The 18,512-nt window shown below is 42.5% G+C and overlaps 2 protein-coding genes across 6 annotated transcripts in view; one reads left to right on the top strand and one right to left on the bottom strand.

Moving 5' to 3' along the window:
• Positions 1–716: 716 nt before the first annotated feature.
• LOC6596867 (probable V-type proton ATPase subunit D 2) lies at positions 717–1,933 on the top strand. The gene is made up of 4 exons (XM_002022035.2): positions 717–905; positions 965–1,082; positions 1,137–1,500; positions 1,559–1,933. Exons 1-4 carry the CDS (start codon positions 865–867, stop codon positions 1,783–1,785), a joined length of 750 nt encoding a protein of 249 aa, XP_002022071.1. The 5' UTR covers positions 717–864; the 3' UTR covers positions 1,786–1,933.
• A 3,973-nt stretch (positions 1,934–5,906) lies between these two features.
• Positions 5,907–18,512, bottom strand: part of LOC6596868 (PDF receptor) — a 36,928-nt gene continuing 24,322 nt past the window's right edge. For all 5 annotated transcript variants that reach the window (XM_026990056.1, XM_026990054.1, XM_026990053.1 and 2 more), the window contains exons 2-9: positions 11,541–11,971; positions 10,503–10,613; positions 8,732–8,895; positions 8,391–8,660; positions 8,040–8,336; positions 7,706–7,969; positions 7,346–7,518; positions 5,907–7,273 (exon numbers count right to left, since the gene is read on the bottom strand). In XM_026990056.1, the coding sequence (XP_026845857.1) occupies positions 6,901–7,273; positions 7,346–7,518; positions 7,706–7,969; positions 8,040–8,336; positions 8,391–8,660; positions 8,732–8,895; positions 10,503–10,613; positions 11,541–11,946 (2,058 nt within the window). In that variant the 5' untranslated portion in view covers positions 11,947–11,971 and the 3' untranslated portion in view covers positions 5,907–6,900. The remainder of the gene's footprint in view (positions 7,274–7,345; positions 7,519–7,705; positions 7,970–8,039; positions 8,337–8,390; positions 8,661–8,731; positions 8,896–10,502; positions 10,614–11,540; positions 11,972–18,512) is intronic.

Genomic DNA, 18,512 nt, shown 5'->3' with positions numbered 1-18,512 from the left:
GCCATAAACCGAAGCCGTACCTAAACCAGAACCTGAACCAGAGCCATGGCTATTTTCGGGTCAAACGCACAAAGGTATTTCAAAGTCAATTTGGTCGGTTGTCGTCTGTGTCTGACTGTGCAGATGGCATTTCTTTTGTGTAGTGCGTGTGTTTCCGCGCCCCGAAATGGGCGTATGTACATTGCAGCGTACCCAAAAATATCGTTGTGCGTTATTGCTGCCAATCAGATTCAATTTAAATCAATCTTCCCCACTAACGGTAACTGCTGCACGGAACTGATATCACTTCACGCCGTTCGTTCGAAAAAACGGTACGATACAAATCCATCAAGTTGACAGCCCAAACAAGCTATCGATTGATGAGGATCCACCATCCCAGTGGTACATTTCATATAAAGAGTGTCCCAACGAAATCCTGCTATATGACAGAATTCCATTTTGATTTATACACTGCCAATGAGATCCTGATCTTAATTTGTGCAATACCTTATTTCAAAATTCGATGTTTGTCGAACGATCTTTCTGAAGATATTCCATTTAATATGTATATTATATAGGATCTATTTATCTATCTATGAAGAGACCTCATCTGTGAAAGCACTCTCTCTTTCATCGCGGACAGCTGTTGCGGAACAGCTGACCATCGCGTCTCTCGTTCTCCGTCCGGACCGAACCGGGTCGCTTCGGTGTCGCTCATTCGTCGGCCCATTCTCTTGACGTGCACTCGTTCCGTTGTGGCTGTCCCGTCCGTTTATTTTCGTATTGTCGCATATATTTTTTGTGTGAATATTTATAGTTTATAGTTGGCGTTGTGCGTGTGACTTTTGTGTTTTTATTCTCTGTACGACTCTAAAAACTCTAAACATGGCATCCAGAGATCGCTTGCCCGTGTTCCCCTCCCGCGGGTGAGTACCCAACCACCTATCAGGTGTCCTGGGGTGTGGTAATTCTCATCCTCCAACAGGGCCCAAACGCTGATGAAATCGCGTCTGGCTGGCGCCACCAAGGGACATGGACTGCTCAAGAAGAAAGCCGATGCCCTGCAGATGCGCTTTCGCCTCATTCTGGGCAAAATTATTGAGGTATGTGGTATCAATGCCCTAGTCAATCCAAACTCAAATGAACGCTGCTTCCAGACCAAGACTCTGATGGGCCAACTGATGAAGGAGGCCGCATTTTCTTTGGCAGAGGCCAAATTCACAACAGGCGACATCAACCAAATTGTGCTTCAGAACGTGACCAAGGCCCAGATCAAGATACGCACCAAGAAGGACAATGTGGCGGGTGTCACGCTGCCGGTGTTCGAGCCCTACACCGATGGAGTAGACACCTACGAGCTGGCCGGCCTGGCCCGAGGCGGCCAGCAGCTGGCGAAGCTCAAGAAGAACTATCAGAGCGCCGTGCGCCTCCTGGTCGAGCTGGCCTCGCTACAGACATCATTTGTAACCCTGGATGATGTCATTAAAGTTACCAATCGTCGAGTCAACGCGATCGAACATGGTGAGTCGTGTGTTTTACCTATGTATATCCTCCAATTATCTTATACTTTCCTGTGCAGTGATCATACCGCGCATTAATCGCACCATTGAGTACATCATCAGCGAACTGGATGAGCTGGAGCGTGAGGAATTTTATCGCTTGAAGAAGATCCAGGACAAGAAGCGAGAGGCACGCAAGTCTGCCGACAAGCGACGTGAAGAGCTGCGTCGCCTGGGCGACGCCGCCGCCACTGAGGAGGTCCAGAACATACTCGATGAAGATGGCGATGAGGATTTGTTGTTCTAGATTCACACACCTCCTCACTTTCTGCTACCTCACCTGATCCCCCACTAATTCTTGTTCCTGTTCCAAATTGTTCATTGGGATATCCACATAAATGTCTCCCGTTTATCGTTCTTGTTGGAAATATACTCGTATATTGATATTGTATGTATATCTGTTTGTACATAAGTGATGCAAAGCCATAATGTCGCTTGTGTCTCAATGTCTCAATTGTCAATTGGTTTCTATGTTGTTTCTGTGTGTAACGTAACCCAAGGGCTTTCATCATTTTATGTACGTAACGATCAAAGCAAGTGTCTGTCCATATGTGTAGCTAAAGTACCCTATCAGTACGAAATGTTTTACATTTCTCATCAAGTATTTAGTTTTTTTTTTACTGTGTGAACCCTCCATTCTTTGCAGCTTTCCGATGTGGTAGATGATCGTTGACGCTTGTACTTCTAACGATTAGAAGTACAATGTGTACATACATATGTACCCACTCTTATAGAAGTATTAAGTATCAAAGTTCAATGGATGTAGGGAATGCTTAAAACATTCACAACCTTAGTATCAAAGATCTAAAGATCATAATTCCGTATCGATTATCTTAGGAAGTAAAGCATTGCATATTTTAGGAATCCGTGTTTCAAATACATATCTTACTAACGGAAATATCCAATCGCTTAGGAACCTAGGCATCAATTTTGTTATGAATTTAAGTATTAAATTTAATAGGTCTTTAATTATCAAATATTTTGCAAGTGCATCTCCTTCTTTGGTATCTTATATTTTATATGCATAATATACTATGTATATGATTATGCATATAATTTGTATTATAATATTTTAATATGATGGGCCATAAAAATGTGTGATTAATCTGGTTATGGCTCTCAAATTGCCAATTATCGAATGCTTTTTGCGGATTCACGGCCGGTACGTGCCGCGTACAGTCATTGTGTCATTGGGTTTGGAGATCAGTTTTCGACCACAGCTTTCGCACAGCACTCAGAGATCAGAGATTTCCATTTATCCAACCTGAAACCAAACCCACAAATGCCACAGAGCGCACGAAAACTCAATTGATTCTGTTGGTTGTTTAGGAGTAGTATGTATACATTCAAAATCATGTTTATTCATAGTTTTATATTCCATTTAGACTTATACACGTAATAGTATACCATTGACCACTGGGTGATCTGGTTTTTTGTAGTTTAAATTCGGCTTGAATTCATTGCATATAAATATTTGTTTTTTTGTTGAGAAATTTGCATTAGCATAGCCAAAAGCGAAACGAAAATCAATACGTGAAAAAGCAGCAGATTTCACACACATTCCATTAAAATGCAGAAAGCTTAGAGTTAATTAAATAATCAGTATTCAAGCGCACTGATATCCACTGAGCCGTTTGATGAGTGTTCTAAGCGTGTGAAATATTGTAAAGTGTTGAATATTGTTCCAAAGTCCTCTTAAACCTCCGTCTTGTGACCCATTTCATTCCACGTGCTTTGTACTTTCGTGTTGCATGTTGCATTTAAATTCAATATACGATCGATCTCCTGCCTCTCTAACACTCTCTCTCTCTCTATCGACCGTTTAATGGCACTGAATGCCTCTCAGGTTTTTTAGGCTTGAATTTTCTTCTTTTATGTAGCGCAGTGTAAATATTATGTAAATATGTTTTCTCTGTTGTATACTATATATATACATATATATATATATATATATATATATATATAGATAATGTATATATGTAGATTTTCCAAAAAAATAATATTAACATCAATACGTATGTATGTGCCTGACATCAATATTACATCAATTTATCCACACAACTTCATATCTGTATGTTGGTTCTTCCATATGTTCATATTCACGATAAAAAAAAGAATTGTGATCCATCGGTTTCGGCATATGTATGTATCTATGGGGTAAATATACCAAAATAAGTATGTACATCTGTATATGTATATATAGACATATTTAGTATATAAATATATATAATGTAAAGGTATAGGTATGCATTAATATCGAACGATATTCTTTTGATGCATGTGTTGCCTAAGCCTTTGCTTACAAAAAAAGTTTTAGTACAGTTTCTTCCGTACTTCAAGGCGAAGTACAGTTTCTCTCGAAACAGCAGAGTGACAAAATGAAACGGTCACTCTGTTTCAGAGATTTTGTTGATTTGCATACAAAAAAGTTTAGTCAGCTTTTGGATAATGATAAGAACTTTTGATAAGAACAGTACTCTCCCCAAAACCACTTGTTTTATATTTGCTCGCTCATACGCTAAGCTTCTACAGTTGTGTGTTTTTCTACGCCTATGAATTTTGCATACGGAAAAACATTAAAAAGTACAGTTGTTCGCCTTTGCCGTAAGCTGGTACAGTTGTGTGTTCTTTTCAAAGCATGTGTGCCTTTTGCATACGAAAAAGAAATGCAAGAACAGTTGCTCACTTCAACGCTAAGCTGGGCTAACGGGACAGCTGCGTTTTGCCAAAACGAAACAGACCAAGAGGTCTGCTCGGGAGATAGCTTTACGCTGTGTTTGCATGAAGATGCCTTGGAGTTCTCTTTGTCCTTGCCTCCGATATTATAGACAGCTTGGTTGCTTCTGGTGTTCCGGGTGCGGTGTGTATTTGAGCTACCACTGGGGATGCGGATAGGGTATGGCATGCGGTTTTTGCGTCCGCGTTTGGAGCTGTCTCTGTTCCTGTTTCTTTTACTGTTGGAGAGGCGCTTACAGTGACAATTGCGAGGGCCATCGCTGATGTAGGCAGCTGCGAGGTCATAAATATTTGCTGTGCTACATGGGGAGCTTTGGGGGGCATCACACGTTTGTTCTGAAATGTGAAAAAGGACAAACGAGCAGAAAGAAAGGAGAGAAAGATATTTTTAGTTGAAGCTTTTGGCATATTAATCCTTTAGTGAATATTTTTTTGATTGCAAAGCACAGCAAAATAAAGTCAAAAAGGTGAGCATGATCCATCGTGAACGATAGAAAAAGCATACTCGTGACAGACAGTGTGACCAGATCGCTGACCAAAGTTTCACTTCTAACGCTATTTTCCAACAGAAGTTTCATCGATTCAGTTCTTCGTTGATCAAAAGCCAGCTTGCAGTCCATCGAAAGTACTTCCACGTTACTAATCACAAAATTAGAAATTAGAAGAAACTGAAAATAAACCTGTTTATATGTCTATAAATCCAAATCAACACACAGTACAATAAAAGTCATAAGTGAATCAATTTAATGCTCAATAAAATGATACAAATAAATATGTATTTTCAGAATATCAAACTGATTTATCAGTAAATAATGATACAAATAATGGTAACGCGTAGATCAAATGTACATCAACATAAAAGCAACTAAATATAAAAAATATATTTTAATTTAATCTAAAAAAGAGCTGGAACGTTATGAGCCGCGGCAAAGGCCACGACTCTACTTTATACCCGGTACTCACTTTATAAAAATCGGTCGAGCCGTTTGGAAGATTTTTATATATTAGATTTGATCTGTTTCCATTTTTATTTGCATTTTTTCACATCTGTCTCTTTTTTTCTATTCCTTTACCAACACCACCCGTTTCATCTCGCTTCCTACTGCCAGATCACACACACTTTGCATACGAGGTGCAGTGTGAGAGAGAGAGAGAGAGAGAATGAGTAAGCGCGTGGAAGACGTAGCGTAGCCACTGAACCACTGTCTATAATAATCGTCCGATCTAATCGAGATTCGGTAATCTGCTGGATATAGTGTCATTCTCAACAATTGTGATTATTCGGTTTTTCCTATCTTTAAAATTGTGGATTCCACAGATTTACGTTCTTTGTGAGGGCAGAAGAAATTTTGAAATACACTTGTAACAATGTACTTATTCTGGAGTCTGGGTTTGAGGTTTTGTTGCTCTAGCTCTTTAAGTCTCTGAGAGCTAGGCGTCAAGCAATACGGATAGACGGATGGACGGACAGGTAGACATGACTACATATATCGACTCGGCCATTGACGCTGATCAAGAATATATAAACTTTACGGGGTCAGAAACGCTTCCTTCTGGGTGTTACACACATCCATTTTCACCACAAATCTAATATTATAGCAGCCAATATAATTATCTTTAATACAACTTCTTAAAGCGATAGGAAATCGGGAATTTGGATATGACTTTAACATTGTGTTTGTTGATCTTTGACCTTTGGTCACACTGCATGGTCACGGTACAGTTGTGTTTTGTAGTAGTACTCGAATGCAATAAGTTATTATAAAATATTGTATATATTAGATTTAAGATATTAGAGAAACATGCCGCTCAAGTTTTGCTGTAGAATTCACCAAGCGTTTACCGTGTGTGTGTGTGTGTGTGTGACTGTGCACAAAAATAGAGTGTAGATCTAATAGAGATTCATTTTCATCAGATATTTGTAGATATCGTATAAATATACATAACTTTTAGCGATGGGGTTCAATGCTAGTGAAGGAAAGTTCTGTCCACGGTTGCCACATTAATCTACACATTATATATTCAGATGTAATATGGATATATCTCAAGTTCATTAGGAACTATTGGTTGAAAACAACCTTTTTTTTAATTAAAACCTCCAGTGATCCTTTGTTATTATACTTTTAACTATAAGGATACACTACGAGGGCTATTGGGACGTTGAAGTGCCCTGGCTGACCATTACTGGCCGCAGCTAACATGCACGAACCCGAAGTTTATTACGCGCAGATCCCAGGCAGAAGCGCAGACAGACCGAGGGGCGCTGCTGCATAACACGGGGCAAATAAACTATGGTTTAATATAAGACTCGCTTTTATGGATATGCTCCTTAAGTTTTTTGTGGTACAACTGTGGAAACCGTGGCTCTATCCTATGAATATCCAATAATTTCTATCAATTTACATCTGCAGGTACACTATTCTGTAATTTTTGTAAAAAGCTAGCAATGGAAGGACCATGATTCGAGATGATTAGGACTTTTGGGAGATGGGAATTGGAATAAAGTGTTTGGCAAAGGATGCTGCTACTTTTGGAAGAGTGAATGAGAGTGGTTCTACGAGTGACTAAGTGACTAATTGGTTATATGGCTATGGCTACGGTAACGGTCTACGTTTAGTTTAGTGGCCTACTGCTCTGACAACTCAAATACAACTGACTCGGGTGGTACGGATGACGTTGACGGTACTCTAAGTACCTTTTGACCCCTGAAGCAGAGGCCGGAAATCATCCACTTGGTTCCAGCGTGTATGCGTGTCTCGCGCTTCCTACCCACCGCACCACCGACAGAGTCCTGCACTACAACAACTTCAGCCTCGACTCCGGCTCCAGCTGCAATTCCGATTCGGTCTTCATCATCAGTCCGTTCCCCCCTTTGGCGGCGTGGACTCTCCTGGTTGTTGTTGTTGTGGTTTCGCTGCACAAGACGCTGTCGGTGGTTGGGTTCGTGGATCATGACGATACTGGCACTAGTGTTCTGCCGCCTGTTGATCGGCGACGTTCTAAAGAAGGATTTATTATAGGATTCATTATGGGGCAATGTGGCAAAGTGTGTAATCGCATGGATGGCTTACCGTAAACCTCCTGTAGCCGCCTGCGTCTCGGCCACCGGCTGTTGGCCGACAGCGTCCGTATCAGGGGCGGTGTTGTAGGCCCCCGAATACATTGAGGGCCGCTTTGGCGCCCATTCGGGATGACCGCGCAGCGATAACTGATTCGATAAACTCTTGAGCAAGCAAGCGCGTACCTATCGAAGGAAACAAGGGGAAAAATATATAATTATCGGTGGAAATTATCTCTTTATGAGAGCTTTCTTTGAATACAAAAAGAAGATATATTTCAGGAATCTCTTTCACAAATATCGCCTTATAACCGAAATCGTTTGTAAAGTATCGATATTTAACCGATCAAATCAATGGATAGACAGGACTCACCTCGCCATTAAGGAAACAGTAGATGAGAGCAATGAAGAAGCCTTGAAAAGAGGTAAGAAAATGTGTGCCGTACGACCACACTGCAAAATTGGTGGCCGACTTGAGTACAGGCCACTGGTGCAGGAGATTGGTGATGCCCAAAAGAGGCAGCAGGACGATGGCGGCCCTCACGGCCTTGCGGGTCTGCTCGATGTCGCTGGCCTGCGATTGTCGAAGCTTCATCACCAGCACCCGGATGATGTTCACCAGAAAACAGAAATTCAGCTGCGAACGAGGGGGGCATTGAGCAGTCATTGGGGGAGTCCTAAGCGAAGGAGCGGGTCAAACGACTCACCAAAATTACTGCAAGTCGGGGTCCCTCGAGTATCCAGTAATACGGCGTCAGATTGTAGTTCCACAGGCATTCACCCATCGAAGTGTCCATGTACATGACGGTGCATCGTGCCCAGACTGTGGTCATCAGGATGGGCACGCACCAGCCCAGACGCGAGAAGAACTTGAGCGGAAACTGGCCCTGGAACACGGCCACCGTTACCATATTGTGCAGATACAGTCCCTCAATGAACATCCACATGAACATGGCCGTTCGGGCGTACTCCAGCAGGACATAGGAGGCCTCGCATAGATATGGCTAGAATGAGGGGAATGTTTACGAATGGCTGGTCTATTGATGTATCCTACTCACCGTATTCTCGATCGCCGAGAGACTACTACTAGAGTTTGAGGAACTGCCACTGGATTTGCTGCCGCGCTGGAATTGGTCCAGATAGATCGTGAGTCGGATAAGCACCTGAAGGACCATGGCGACGAATAGATTCTTGTGGATCCTTGTACGGTTGTTTCGCAGCGATCGAAAGCTACAGAAGATTACCAGAGAGACGAGCAGGGCAAGCAGCGACAGGCATAGGCCCACGATCTCCAACGTTCGTGTATGCCTGGCAATTTCAATATAGAGCTAAAGACGTTACGAGAAGAGAGAGATTAGTAGCCATGCTTGAGAGTGTGTGATTCATTGATATCCCTTACATCAATATCCTTGCTGCCCATCTGCTGCATTAGGCGGATCACCTCAGGTCTGTAGCAGGGTCCATAGTCGGTCCAACCAGCGGCAATCGCTTCCGCTGTCATATTTGTGGTATCTGGTCGTGTGCCCCAGCGGCCATCCAGCTCGCACTTGCGGATAGCAAACTCTGTTTTTGATCATCAAACCAAACACCACGAAAATAGGGAAGAGAGAAGGAAGGAATATATGAACGGTATGCAGGACAGGCCTTAGATGTTATGGCGTCGGGGAGAACTTTTGATTTTTACTTTTAATAATTATCATTTCGTTTAGCTTCGTCACATCAATTGATTGATATATTTCAACAGTTTTTTGTTCAATACGAGATAAAAAATCTTCTTGATTGTTATCGCTAATTAATGTGGAAAAAAATTAAAAAAATGTTTAAAAAGTCGATTTTTATTGTAAATACGAAGAAGAGACTCATTTTAGCACTTAAATTTCAATTAGGCGACAGAACTACAACAACGGAGAGAACAAAAGGGAGGCTTGCAAAGGATATTCCAGGATTATTTAATTTTAGCACTTCTTGTTATTTTGTATATGATTTACCCGAGTCTATAAGTTTTAATATATCATTCGAATATTTATACAAAATTAACATTCAAGGCAACATTTGACCTTCTTATGAAACACCATCTCTAAAGATGCATATAATTTTGGGTAGATTAATTTGTACTACATATTAAGAAAACTCCGAAAAGAAAATACAATTTTTGTTTATAGAAGTAGTGCATAAAGTTGTAAAGTTATATAAGTTGAAAGTTTCTATTCGTCTGTACGACGAAGATTACCTTCGCGGGGTGATACTAACAATGCCCTTACAGAGCTAAGTTTCTTCAGATCGCTAAGACCGTTCGAGTGGTATTCTCGGATATATATTAATACACAAACATGCTAAAGTTGCGAGCTCTATCCGGGCCCCAGAACAATACGAGTACCTGGCATTTGGCTTTTCAATCAATCCGTGACCCCTCCGCTGACAAGTGCAATGATGTCAATCGAATTAAACTTTGCGATCTGAATCGATGGGGTTGTGTGCAAAATGAGGCCAGGACAATGCTACTGGTACGCACTTCCATCGACGGAACTCAATTTGTGGGTTACACCATAATTAACTAATCGATTGAAAGGACGCTCTCCTTGGACTACGTCTACCTGACCAGCTCAGCCAGTTCAGTCCTCTTCGTCCCAATTTCGGTATGACCTCGGCTGCAGTCCTTACCGATGTCCTGGATTGGGTTGTGTTGGTTGCAAAATGGTTGAACGAACGCGTGACGCCGTGAGGCATGCAATGAATACGAAATCAAGTAATTGTTTGCCAAACTACTGACTAGGGATCAAAATAATTCAGGCCGTAATGTTTAATTTTAAAGGGAAATATATGTACATACATATGGTTTTATTTATGGGTCACTTCTCACTAAATATTTAAGGCGGAAAGGTAGACAGGACTCTTTCCACAGAGAAAAAAAGAAAATTACCTGGGCTTTCGTAGTATCACTTGAAATATATATTTTAGATTCATGTCTTAGACGATATCTTATTTCCTCGCACTTGCAGTCATCGCGAGTCTCACACGAGCATTCTGATTCAGTCTATTGCATTCTGAGTTCCGCATTCATACTGATAGTGAATCTAATGATTCAATATGCTTCGATTTGCTACACTCAATGGATGCTCTGCTCTGCTCTACATTCTATAGTTCTGCTGTCTAGAAATACGAATACTTACTTCGCGGATCGACCCCATGAAAGCCCGCTGGGCAATGCATACGTGCCATGACTCCGGCGGGAGTTGGCGGCCAACAGGTCAGAGTGTCCCAAGTGAAGTTGCAGTAGATGCCTAAAAATATTGCATAGAACGTGAAATAGAACGTAGCACAGGCGCAGATAACACAGTTGAACACCCACAAGAACTCCATCCCCACAGAGAATAGAAAGAGAGGTCTCAGTAATTCATCAGTTCATTTAATCGATACAAAACTTCGCCCCCACAGCGTTCAGATACCCAGTAGCTCCTTCAACTTGTCGGCCTTTAGCTTGTAGTCCACGTGGCTCAATTCGAACTCATTTACCGACAATTGGATGCGTGTTCCCAGATCTATGTATGGCAATCTATAGGAACCCCAATGGCGTAGCGCTCTTTGAGTGCGAACATGTCGTTTTCATCACATACTATTTGTTCCTCATTCGGTGGTGTCCATGTCGATCGCTTGCAGACTCGATGATCCTCGTTGAGTTTCTTTATATGTTTGATCATAGTATAGTCCATGTATTTGGAAGATCGCGCGTGTCGCGTAGCAAATTTTCGACCGTAGATTGTTTCGCGAGCAGTGAATAGGGCTGGCTCCAGCGTTCGATGGGCATTAGACTGACGGGGCAATGGAAGTTGATGTTTACTTTCCGATTTCCTGTATTTAATGACAGGAGATTTGTAGTGTTCGAAGTGTTTTTGGTATCCATATAGTAACCCATTTGCTCATTTACTCGGTACCAACGCATCCGCCTTTCGAAAGTTGTCGTTAGATTCTTGTATATTCTACTTTTTCTATTTTTAACCTTCTTTTTCTTGTTTTCTCCAAACCCTAGCACCTACCGATTACTCCCATTACCTTCCTTTTTCCTAGTATCTATCCACCTTAGCGGTGGATAGCCCATCTAAGGCTTGGATTAAGAGATTAAAGGTCTCCCTCTACCGGGACTAAATACAAATTCCCCTTTCTAACATGTTTCCCTAGTTATCTGGAGGGTCCCTGAAGACAACACTCACCTGCTTCTGGTTGCGTGTAGTTGGCAAAAATCGCCGAACAGTTCTCATAGTTGGCGGCAGCCGCAGCGGCCAACGTTAGATTTCCGTGAATAGTACCATTGGCAAAGCTGGTGTCTACCTCTGGCAGGGCCTCTGCCAGCACCTCCGATGCTGTTGTGGTGACCTCCAGGGCAATACGGGCCACCTGTGTGACCCGGTCGATGAGATAGGAAGGTGCCAGCTCCGCTGCGGCTGTGGTGGGCGATTCGGTTGTCATTAGCGAAGATGTGGTGGGCTCTGGCATGGAGTTGGGTGCAGCAGCTGCAGCAGCCGATGATAATGACACGCCGGTGAGGCGCATCAAGCGGGCGAAGAAATGAGTGGCGACACCGCCGCCGGTCTCGTCGGTACTTGGCTGATCTGTCATATCGCCGCAGACAGTATACCTGCCGCTGTGAAAGAAAAATAATGATGGAAGTAAATTAGATTAAAGTCCAAATATAAAGTCTATAAATATAACTGAGAAGAAGCCGCTCTCCTTTTGTGATGCATGTCCAAAGAAATTGCAATTCCCCCCCCCCCCCCCCCCCCTCAGACGGAGGTGCACGACCCCCACAGTAGAGATTTAATTGAAAGCTTATCAAACAATGCTGGAGCCAGAAGGTGGTACCAGACAGTGCATGGTACCGAGAAGAGACACCGTCACTGGCTTTTGATTAAGTCCAGCCCACGCTCACGCCCGGGCATTGCCATCGCCAGTCCGTGATGATTGCCTACAAATAAATACTACTCATGCCTGACTCGTATCATATGGGATGGAGTGCAGTTTCTGTTTCCTCCAAGTCGAGTATTTATAGCTAGTGAAAACATCCTCCTGCACGTACACTGACACACAGCACACATCCCATTGCATAGGGAGGAGCTTGACGGGATTATGATTGGCAAATGGCCAGGCAAAGCTCATCATCACCAGGCCAACGGCCTGGATTTCATTGAGTTCTAAAAAGATGTTCTGCATAATCGAAAGGAACCTGTGCTATCCATGTATAAATTTCTTCGCAGCACTAAAGCTTTGTATACATACAGTAACCTAAAAAAGTCGGAATATCGTTAACGAAATAGGGGTATATTAGTTGTGTGTGGATATGGATGTGTGTAACCGCCAAAAGGAAACGTTTCCGACTCCATAAGGTATATTTATTTTAGATCAGCATCAATAGCCGAGTCAATATAGCCATGTCTGTCTGTCAGTCTGTGTATCCGTCCGTCTTGACTAGCGCCTAGATTTCAGGGACTATAAGAGTTAGAGCAACCAAATTTGGTATCCGGAGTCCTCTGATATCACACTGTTATGGTGGGATGGCATTTATCCACACTAAAATTCCTGCCCAACACAAAACAGTGACAAAAAAATTTTGTGAAATTGTTCGGCAATATTTTGTATTTCAGTATCTTTAAGTACTAGAAAAAGTGTTATAATTTGTGTGTAAGCAATCCCAAAGCTTTTCAACAGTGACGGTGTAGAGGTCTCGTTTATCCTGCATTTCCGCACTTGCAGCTGAATATACGAGTTTTCCCGAAAGAGTCAATACTGTCTCGGGGCGCATTACTGGGTGCCATTCAAGTCTATCTGCGATATGCAATGGTGTGAGCGGAGCACGCTGTGGCATTTTGCTCAGATCTCCCGAGGTGCCTTTAAGTGCATTTTACATAATGTCTTCGGAATTCAACTTTGGATGTTGACAAATGCAGTTGCAGTCTAAAGGGACCCTTGTAAGCCAATCTTCTAATTATTAACATAATGGGCGTATGACATTTGGCTTTGCTTTGACACTACCAACAGTCAAACAGATTTTAATCGTAGCAACCTTACACGGAACGGTGCCAATGCATATACATACATGTATGTACGTTTGTATGAAGGAACGAAGGAACGTGTTAAAAATACTCTCCAAGAAGATGAGTGCAAGTCTTAAAACGTTTAAACATATCTCTGAAACATATTTATCTCTTTGCTATAGCTGGATACAAAAATATCCCATTAGATGAGAGGAAATGTCTGCAATGTAGACGATTCCTTGATTCGATATTTAGGGTGGCTGAAAAATCTCTTAAGTCTGCCAATTTGAGTGAGCTTGGATTGTGGTAGTAGAGTACAGTCTGTATTTGAAGGTTGGCTTTACAAAAATTCACAAAAAACTCCCAGCCAGAAAATGACTTTTAACAACTCAGAATTTATCTTATTTCTTTTCTCCTTTGCGAACATTTCGAGCAGTTGATTTGAAATGATCCGTTGGGAAAACTTTTGTGTCCTCTTCTCGTTCAATTTTGTCAATTTAAGAGCCTGAAAAACATTTAATTTCTATATACATATACATTACATATTCTGGCAATCCTCAAAATTTATTCAACAAAAACGGTGCAAAAATACAAGAAATACGATTTGGTTTTAACTGGAAATTCAGCATTTTCAGCTGAAAGTATTTTTTTCCCCGAAAGAGCCGCATTTCTTGCCCCCTTACATGCACCATATTATCCCTCTGCCACGTGCCACGTGCCACATTGCAGGGGCGGGCGGAGCACCCTGTCGCCTTTTGCTAAGCTTTCCCGAAATGCCTTTGAGTGCATTTGATATAATTTCATAAGAATTTCAATTTTGAAGCGCATATATGAGGTACTCGTACTCGCACAGTCCTCCCCTGCGTGGATGTTTCTCCCCTGCGTGTGCCTTGGGCACAGCCAAAGGTATCAGCAACATTCCATGTGCCCGAAATCCTTGGACAGATGTTGCATAAGGCTGCAGGGGCGATATTCTATGGACATCGAATACATCGACAGCATTGAATGCGGAAGCGATTGCAATTAAGCTTAATAATTTCAAAAACCACTCCCCCGAATCTTAAAAGTCTCAAAAGTAGAAAAAACCTCCGACTGTGGGCCCCCCTATCATTGGCCGTGTCCTGAGACCACAGTCCCATGTGGCACGTTTCACCGTCCCCAGACGAGTTGGTCCTGAGTTGGGTCACTGTGCAGCCTCTGGTGCCGCGGCTTGAGTGGGTGGATGGAAAGGGAAGGCCTTTGAAGAGCTGTCAAGGCAAAACTCTATTAAATACTTTAATAATTTAAGGCAGAAACCGCAAAAATCTGCAATGAAAAAATATACGAAAATGAGCAAACTAAAACTAAAGCGGAAGCTTATATATATAGCCTTTCAAAAATTCTGTAGGCTCCTCCCATAGGAAAAGAGTCTTTATAGGACAGACTCGAGTCGCATGTGGCTAAGAAATCCTTTGGAATCTCATAGGAATCTCTTTTCGAGTGCACAGCCCTTCTTTTGGGGACTCTCCCACAAAAATTCCCACCAGCATTTGACTAAGGCGTTGGGGCGTGGCGTGCTGTTCACGTCTTTGGTATAATTATAGTGCGCAAAAAAAGAGAAAGAATCAAGGAAAAATAATCTCAAGAGCTCTATTCATAAAGGGCGAAATGCATAGAACGGGCCAATGCCCCTAGACAAGAGGGTGGGAATGGGGCTTGGTGTTCGGTGTCAGGAGGGGGTAGGAGAGCAGGCTGCTGCCGCTGCGGCATTTGGAAAGTTTTTCGCGCTATTTGACAATGCTGTTACCCTCCCTGGTGGCCATCTTTTACTGCAGCTTTTTGGCCAACAGCACATGGCAAACAGTTGAATGGCAGAGCAGCAGCCACATGTGTGGCCTGACAGTGCAGAACATTGGTATCATGACATATGGGATCTTAATAACATTAAGAAAATATCGAATTATCAGCCGGAGCACTATAGGAGTTCTTCCAGCGTGGCTCTCTCTTCAGTATCTTTCTCGTTCCTAATGTGTCTTGGTTCATTTCATTTCATTGGTCATTTCATTTTCGTTTTAAACTCATAGATGGTGCTTTTGTATACGGCCTTATAGCTTCAAAACGCACTGTGTTAACGCCAGTTAGTCGCTAAACTAAAGGATATGCCAATCGAAAGTTTTTGCCAAGTTTTACCAAACCAGGACTAGATTGCTGCTTTAAAGAAGGGTCCTGCCCGGGTTATATCAACCTTTTCGTTGCTCCCCGAAAAATCGTTAGGACAGAACCAAAGACAGAACATGTCCTTTTGGGTGGATGTGGGTGGAATTTTCCTTTTGTAGCCGCAGGACATTTGCCGCTTGGCTGCAGCAAGCAGCCACTGGAGCTGCAGCTGCTTATACAATTTGTGGCATTGAATTTGCCAGTGCCACTGGTTGCAGTCAGCCAGTAGCCAGGAGCAAACGAGGATGCACCGAGCATTTTTCGACGGGTGGGTTCGCTCTGGTGTTTTGTTTTGCTCTGGGGGTCTCGTGAATGTCTTATAATTGAATAAATGAATAGCTCTGAGCTGCAGTGAAGATAAGGATGGATGAATGTAAGTATTCACCAAGTACGATTATTGTACGATTTTCAATGGAGGTCTCTCGTCGCACGCCTCACTGAATGCACTGTTGACCCATTCACCCATTCAAATCCATTCTGACAGGCCCAACAGATTTTGACAGCTACTCAAGCTGCGGTGTTTTGTATCCCTGTATTCTTTTGTCTCCCCCTCTCAATATTTCATTTAAACACAGAGAGTGTCCTGCTGTCTGCCTGGTTTTGCTTCTGCTTCTGCTTCTGGCTCAGTATCCTGTCTGGCTGGTGTAACTGTTGCATTACTGATTACGCTGCTGTTGTGCAATTTGCCGGATTGCCCCATTCGAACCAATCAATGTCGATACATGAACAGACCAAAGGAGTTATCGTACTCCCACACATACACAGTATGTGCACAGAACGCGCCACGGCCTAGAAGTATTTACTGTCAGTATAAATGCCATTGGCAGTGTAGCAGTGTCATCATCCGTGTGGCAATGACAGTGACAGTCCTTCCACTCCTCCAGTGTCAATGTCAATGTAATGCAAGCTCTTTTTCCACATCCTACCATTGAATTGGTCGTCCATGGGAAAATATTATGCCTCAATGGATCATCAGACCACTTTGTTGTTTCCTTCTTTTGGTTAAAGTCACAGAAAAGCAACAGATTTTACACTTGGTCTAAGAGATATTCAATATATTGTATCATCCTGCTCTTTTAACCATTAAATTTCAATTTTTTCTACCCGATGCTCAAAATGAGTAAAGGGGTGTATAAGATTTGTGGGGAAAATGGATGTGTGTAACGTCTGGGTCCGCATCAATAGCCGATTCGATTGAGCCATGTCTGTCTGTCCGTCTGTTCGTTCCTATGAGTGCCTAGTTCTCAGAGACTATTAGTGCTAGAGCCACGAAATTATGTATCCAGACTCTGTGATATTTTACTGTTACAAGTTTATTTCAAAATGTTGCCCCACCGCCTTTTGACGCAAATCTGTGACGTCCACAATTATAAGATACGAGATTGGGAACAAATCAATTTGCAGTGGCTATATAGCGCCGTCCAGGCGATTACTTATTTTCTTTCTCTCTCACACACTCTTCGTAGCGCAATGTGTGCACCCCCTGGCGGAGGAGAACCTTACTGTATCGGTAGTATCGGTATAAATATAGCGGCCGTAGCCGCGACTCACAACGTTCCTCCTCGTTACTCGTTACCAACGTTACTCTATGAAAGATCTGTAAGCCTCTTCAAGCTTCTACATATTATAAGAAACGAGGGGGAACGTTGTGAGTTGCTGCGGACACCGCAACTCTACAGTTATACCCGATACTAAGTCAGTATGGCTCTCCTCCGGCAGCGCCGCTAATATTAAACGACACGACAAAGGGTGCGTGCGAGAGAGACAGAAAATCAGTCTGAGCGTGACGTCGGGCGCTGCGTAGCCACTGCAAATTGATTTGTTCCTTTTGGCTACAAAAATGATCTGATCTGATCAGCAACCTGATAGATATGGTCATTATTTATGATTCTGCGTTTTTAGTTTTCTCGAATGTGCAATATTGTTGATGCAACAGATTTTCGTCCTTTGTGTGGGCGGAAGGGGGTGGGGCGAAATTTTGAGATATACGTTTTATAGTGAGATCTAACAGGAGTGCGGATACTAAATTAGGTTATTCTAGCTTTAATAGTCTCTAAGATTTGTGAATATCCCCAGATTTGCATCCTTTGCGGGGGCGGAAGGGGGTGTGGCGAAATTTTGAAACAAACTCGTCTCGGTCCGATATATTAGGATTGTGGATACCAAATTTGGTTGCACTAGCTTTTATAGTCTCTGAGATCTAGGCGCTAATGTTTTACTCTAAGCAAAGCCGCCTATGCTACGTGTGTGTTAGAGAGAGACAGGGCGAGAAAAAATGAAATTGTTTTCTTGATGCTGGCTATAATAATAATACGATCCAATTCAGATTCTGCAGTCTAAAAGACATGGTCATTCTCTACGATTCTGCGTTTTTAGTTTTCTCGTATCTTTAAAATTGTGGATGCCACAGATTTTCGCCCTTTGTGGGGGCGGAAGTGGTCGGGGCAAAGTTTTGAAATATTTTTGTAGCAGTGACATATCACAGAAGTCTGGATCCAAAACATCGTTGCTCTAGCTCTTATAGACTTTGAGCACTAGGCGCTGAAGGGGACGGACAGACGGACAGACGGACGGACGGACAGACAGACAGGGCTCAATCGACTCGGCTATTGATGCTGATCAAGAATATATATACTTTATAGGGTCGGAAACGATTCCTTCTGGACGTTACACACATCCACATGAGTATCGGGTATAAAAAAGTGCTACAGAGCTAGGAAAAATGAGAGAGAAAAATAAGAAAGAACGAGAGACACCTTTGCAATCCGGTCTTAGACGGTCCATTGTGTTTACCAAATTGAAAATTTTGAAAAATTTTTGAAGTACGGATTTGCTCTCGATAAGTTTTTTCAATTCGACTATGGCCTTGACACTTACCCACACTAATTTTTTTGTCTTTTCGATTCTATACAACACTGAATGGTGACTTTAAATACACTTACAATTTTCATTGTGTGG

The sequence above is a fragment of the Drosophila persimilis genome, unplaced genomic scaffold (genome assembly GCF_003286085.1).
Source record: "Drosophila persimilis strain 14011-0111.01,24,50 unplaced genomic scaffold, DperRS2 tig00000520-arrow-pilon, whole genome shotgun sequence".
NCBI lineage: Eukaryota > Metazoa > Arthropoda > Insecta > Diptera > Drosophilidae > Drosophila > Drosophila persimilis.
Note: the sequence above shows the minus strand (reverse complement) of the source record. Positions and strands in the feature narration are given on the sequence as shown.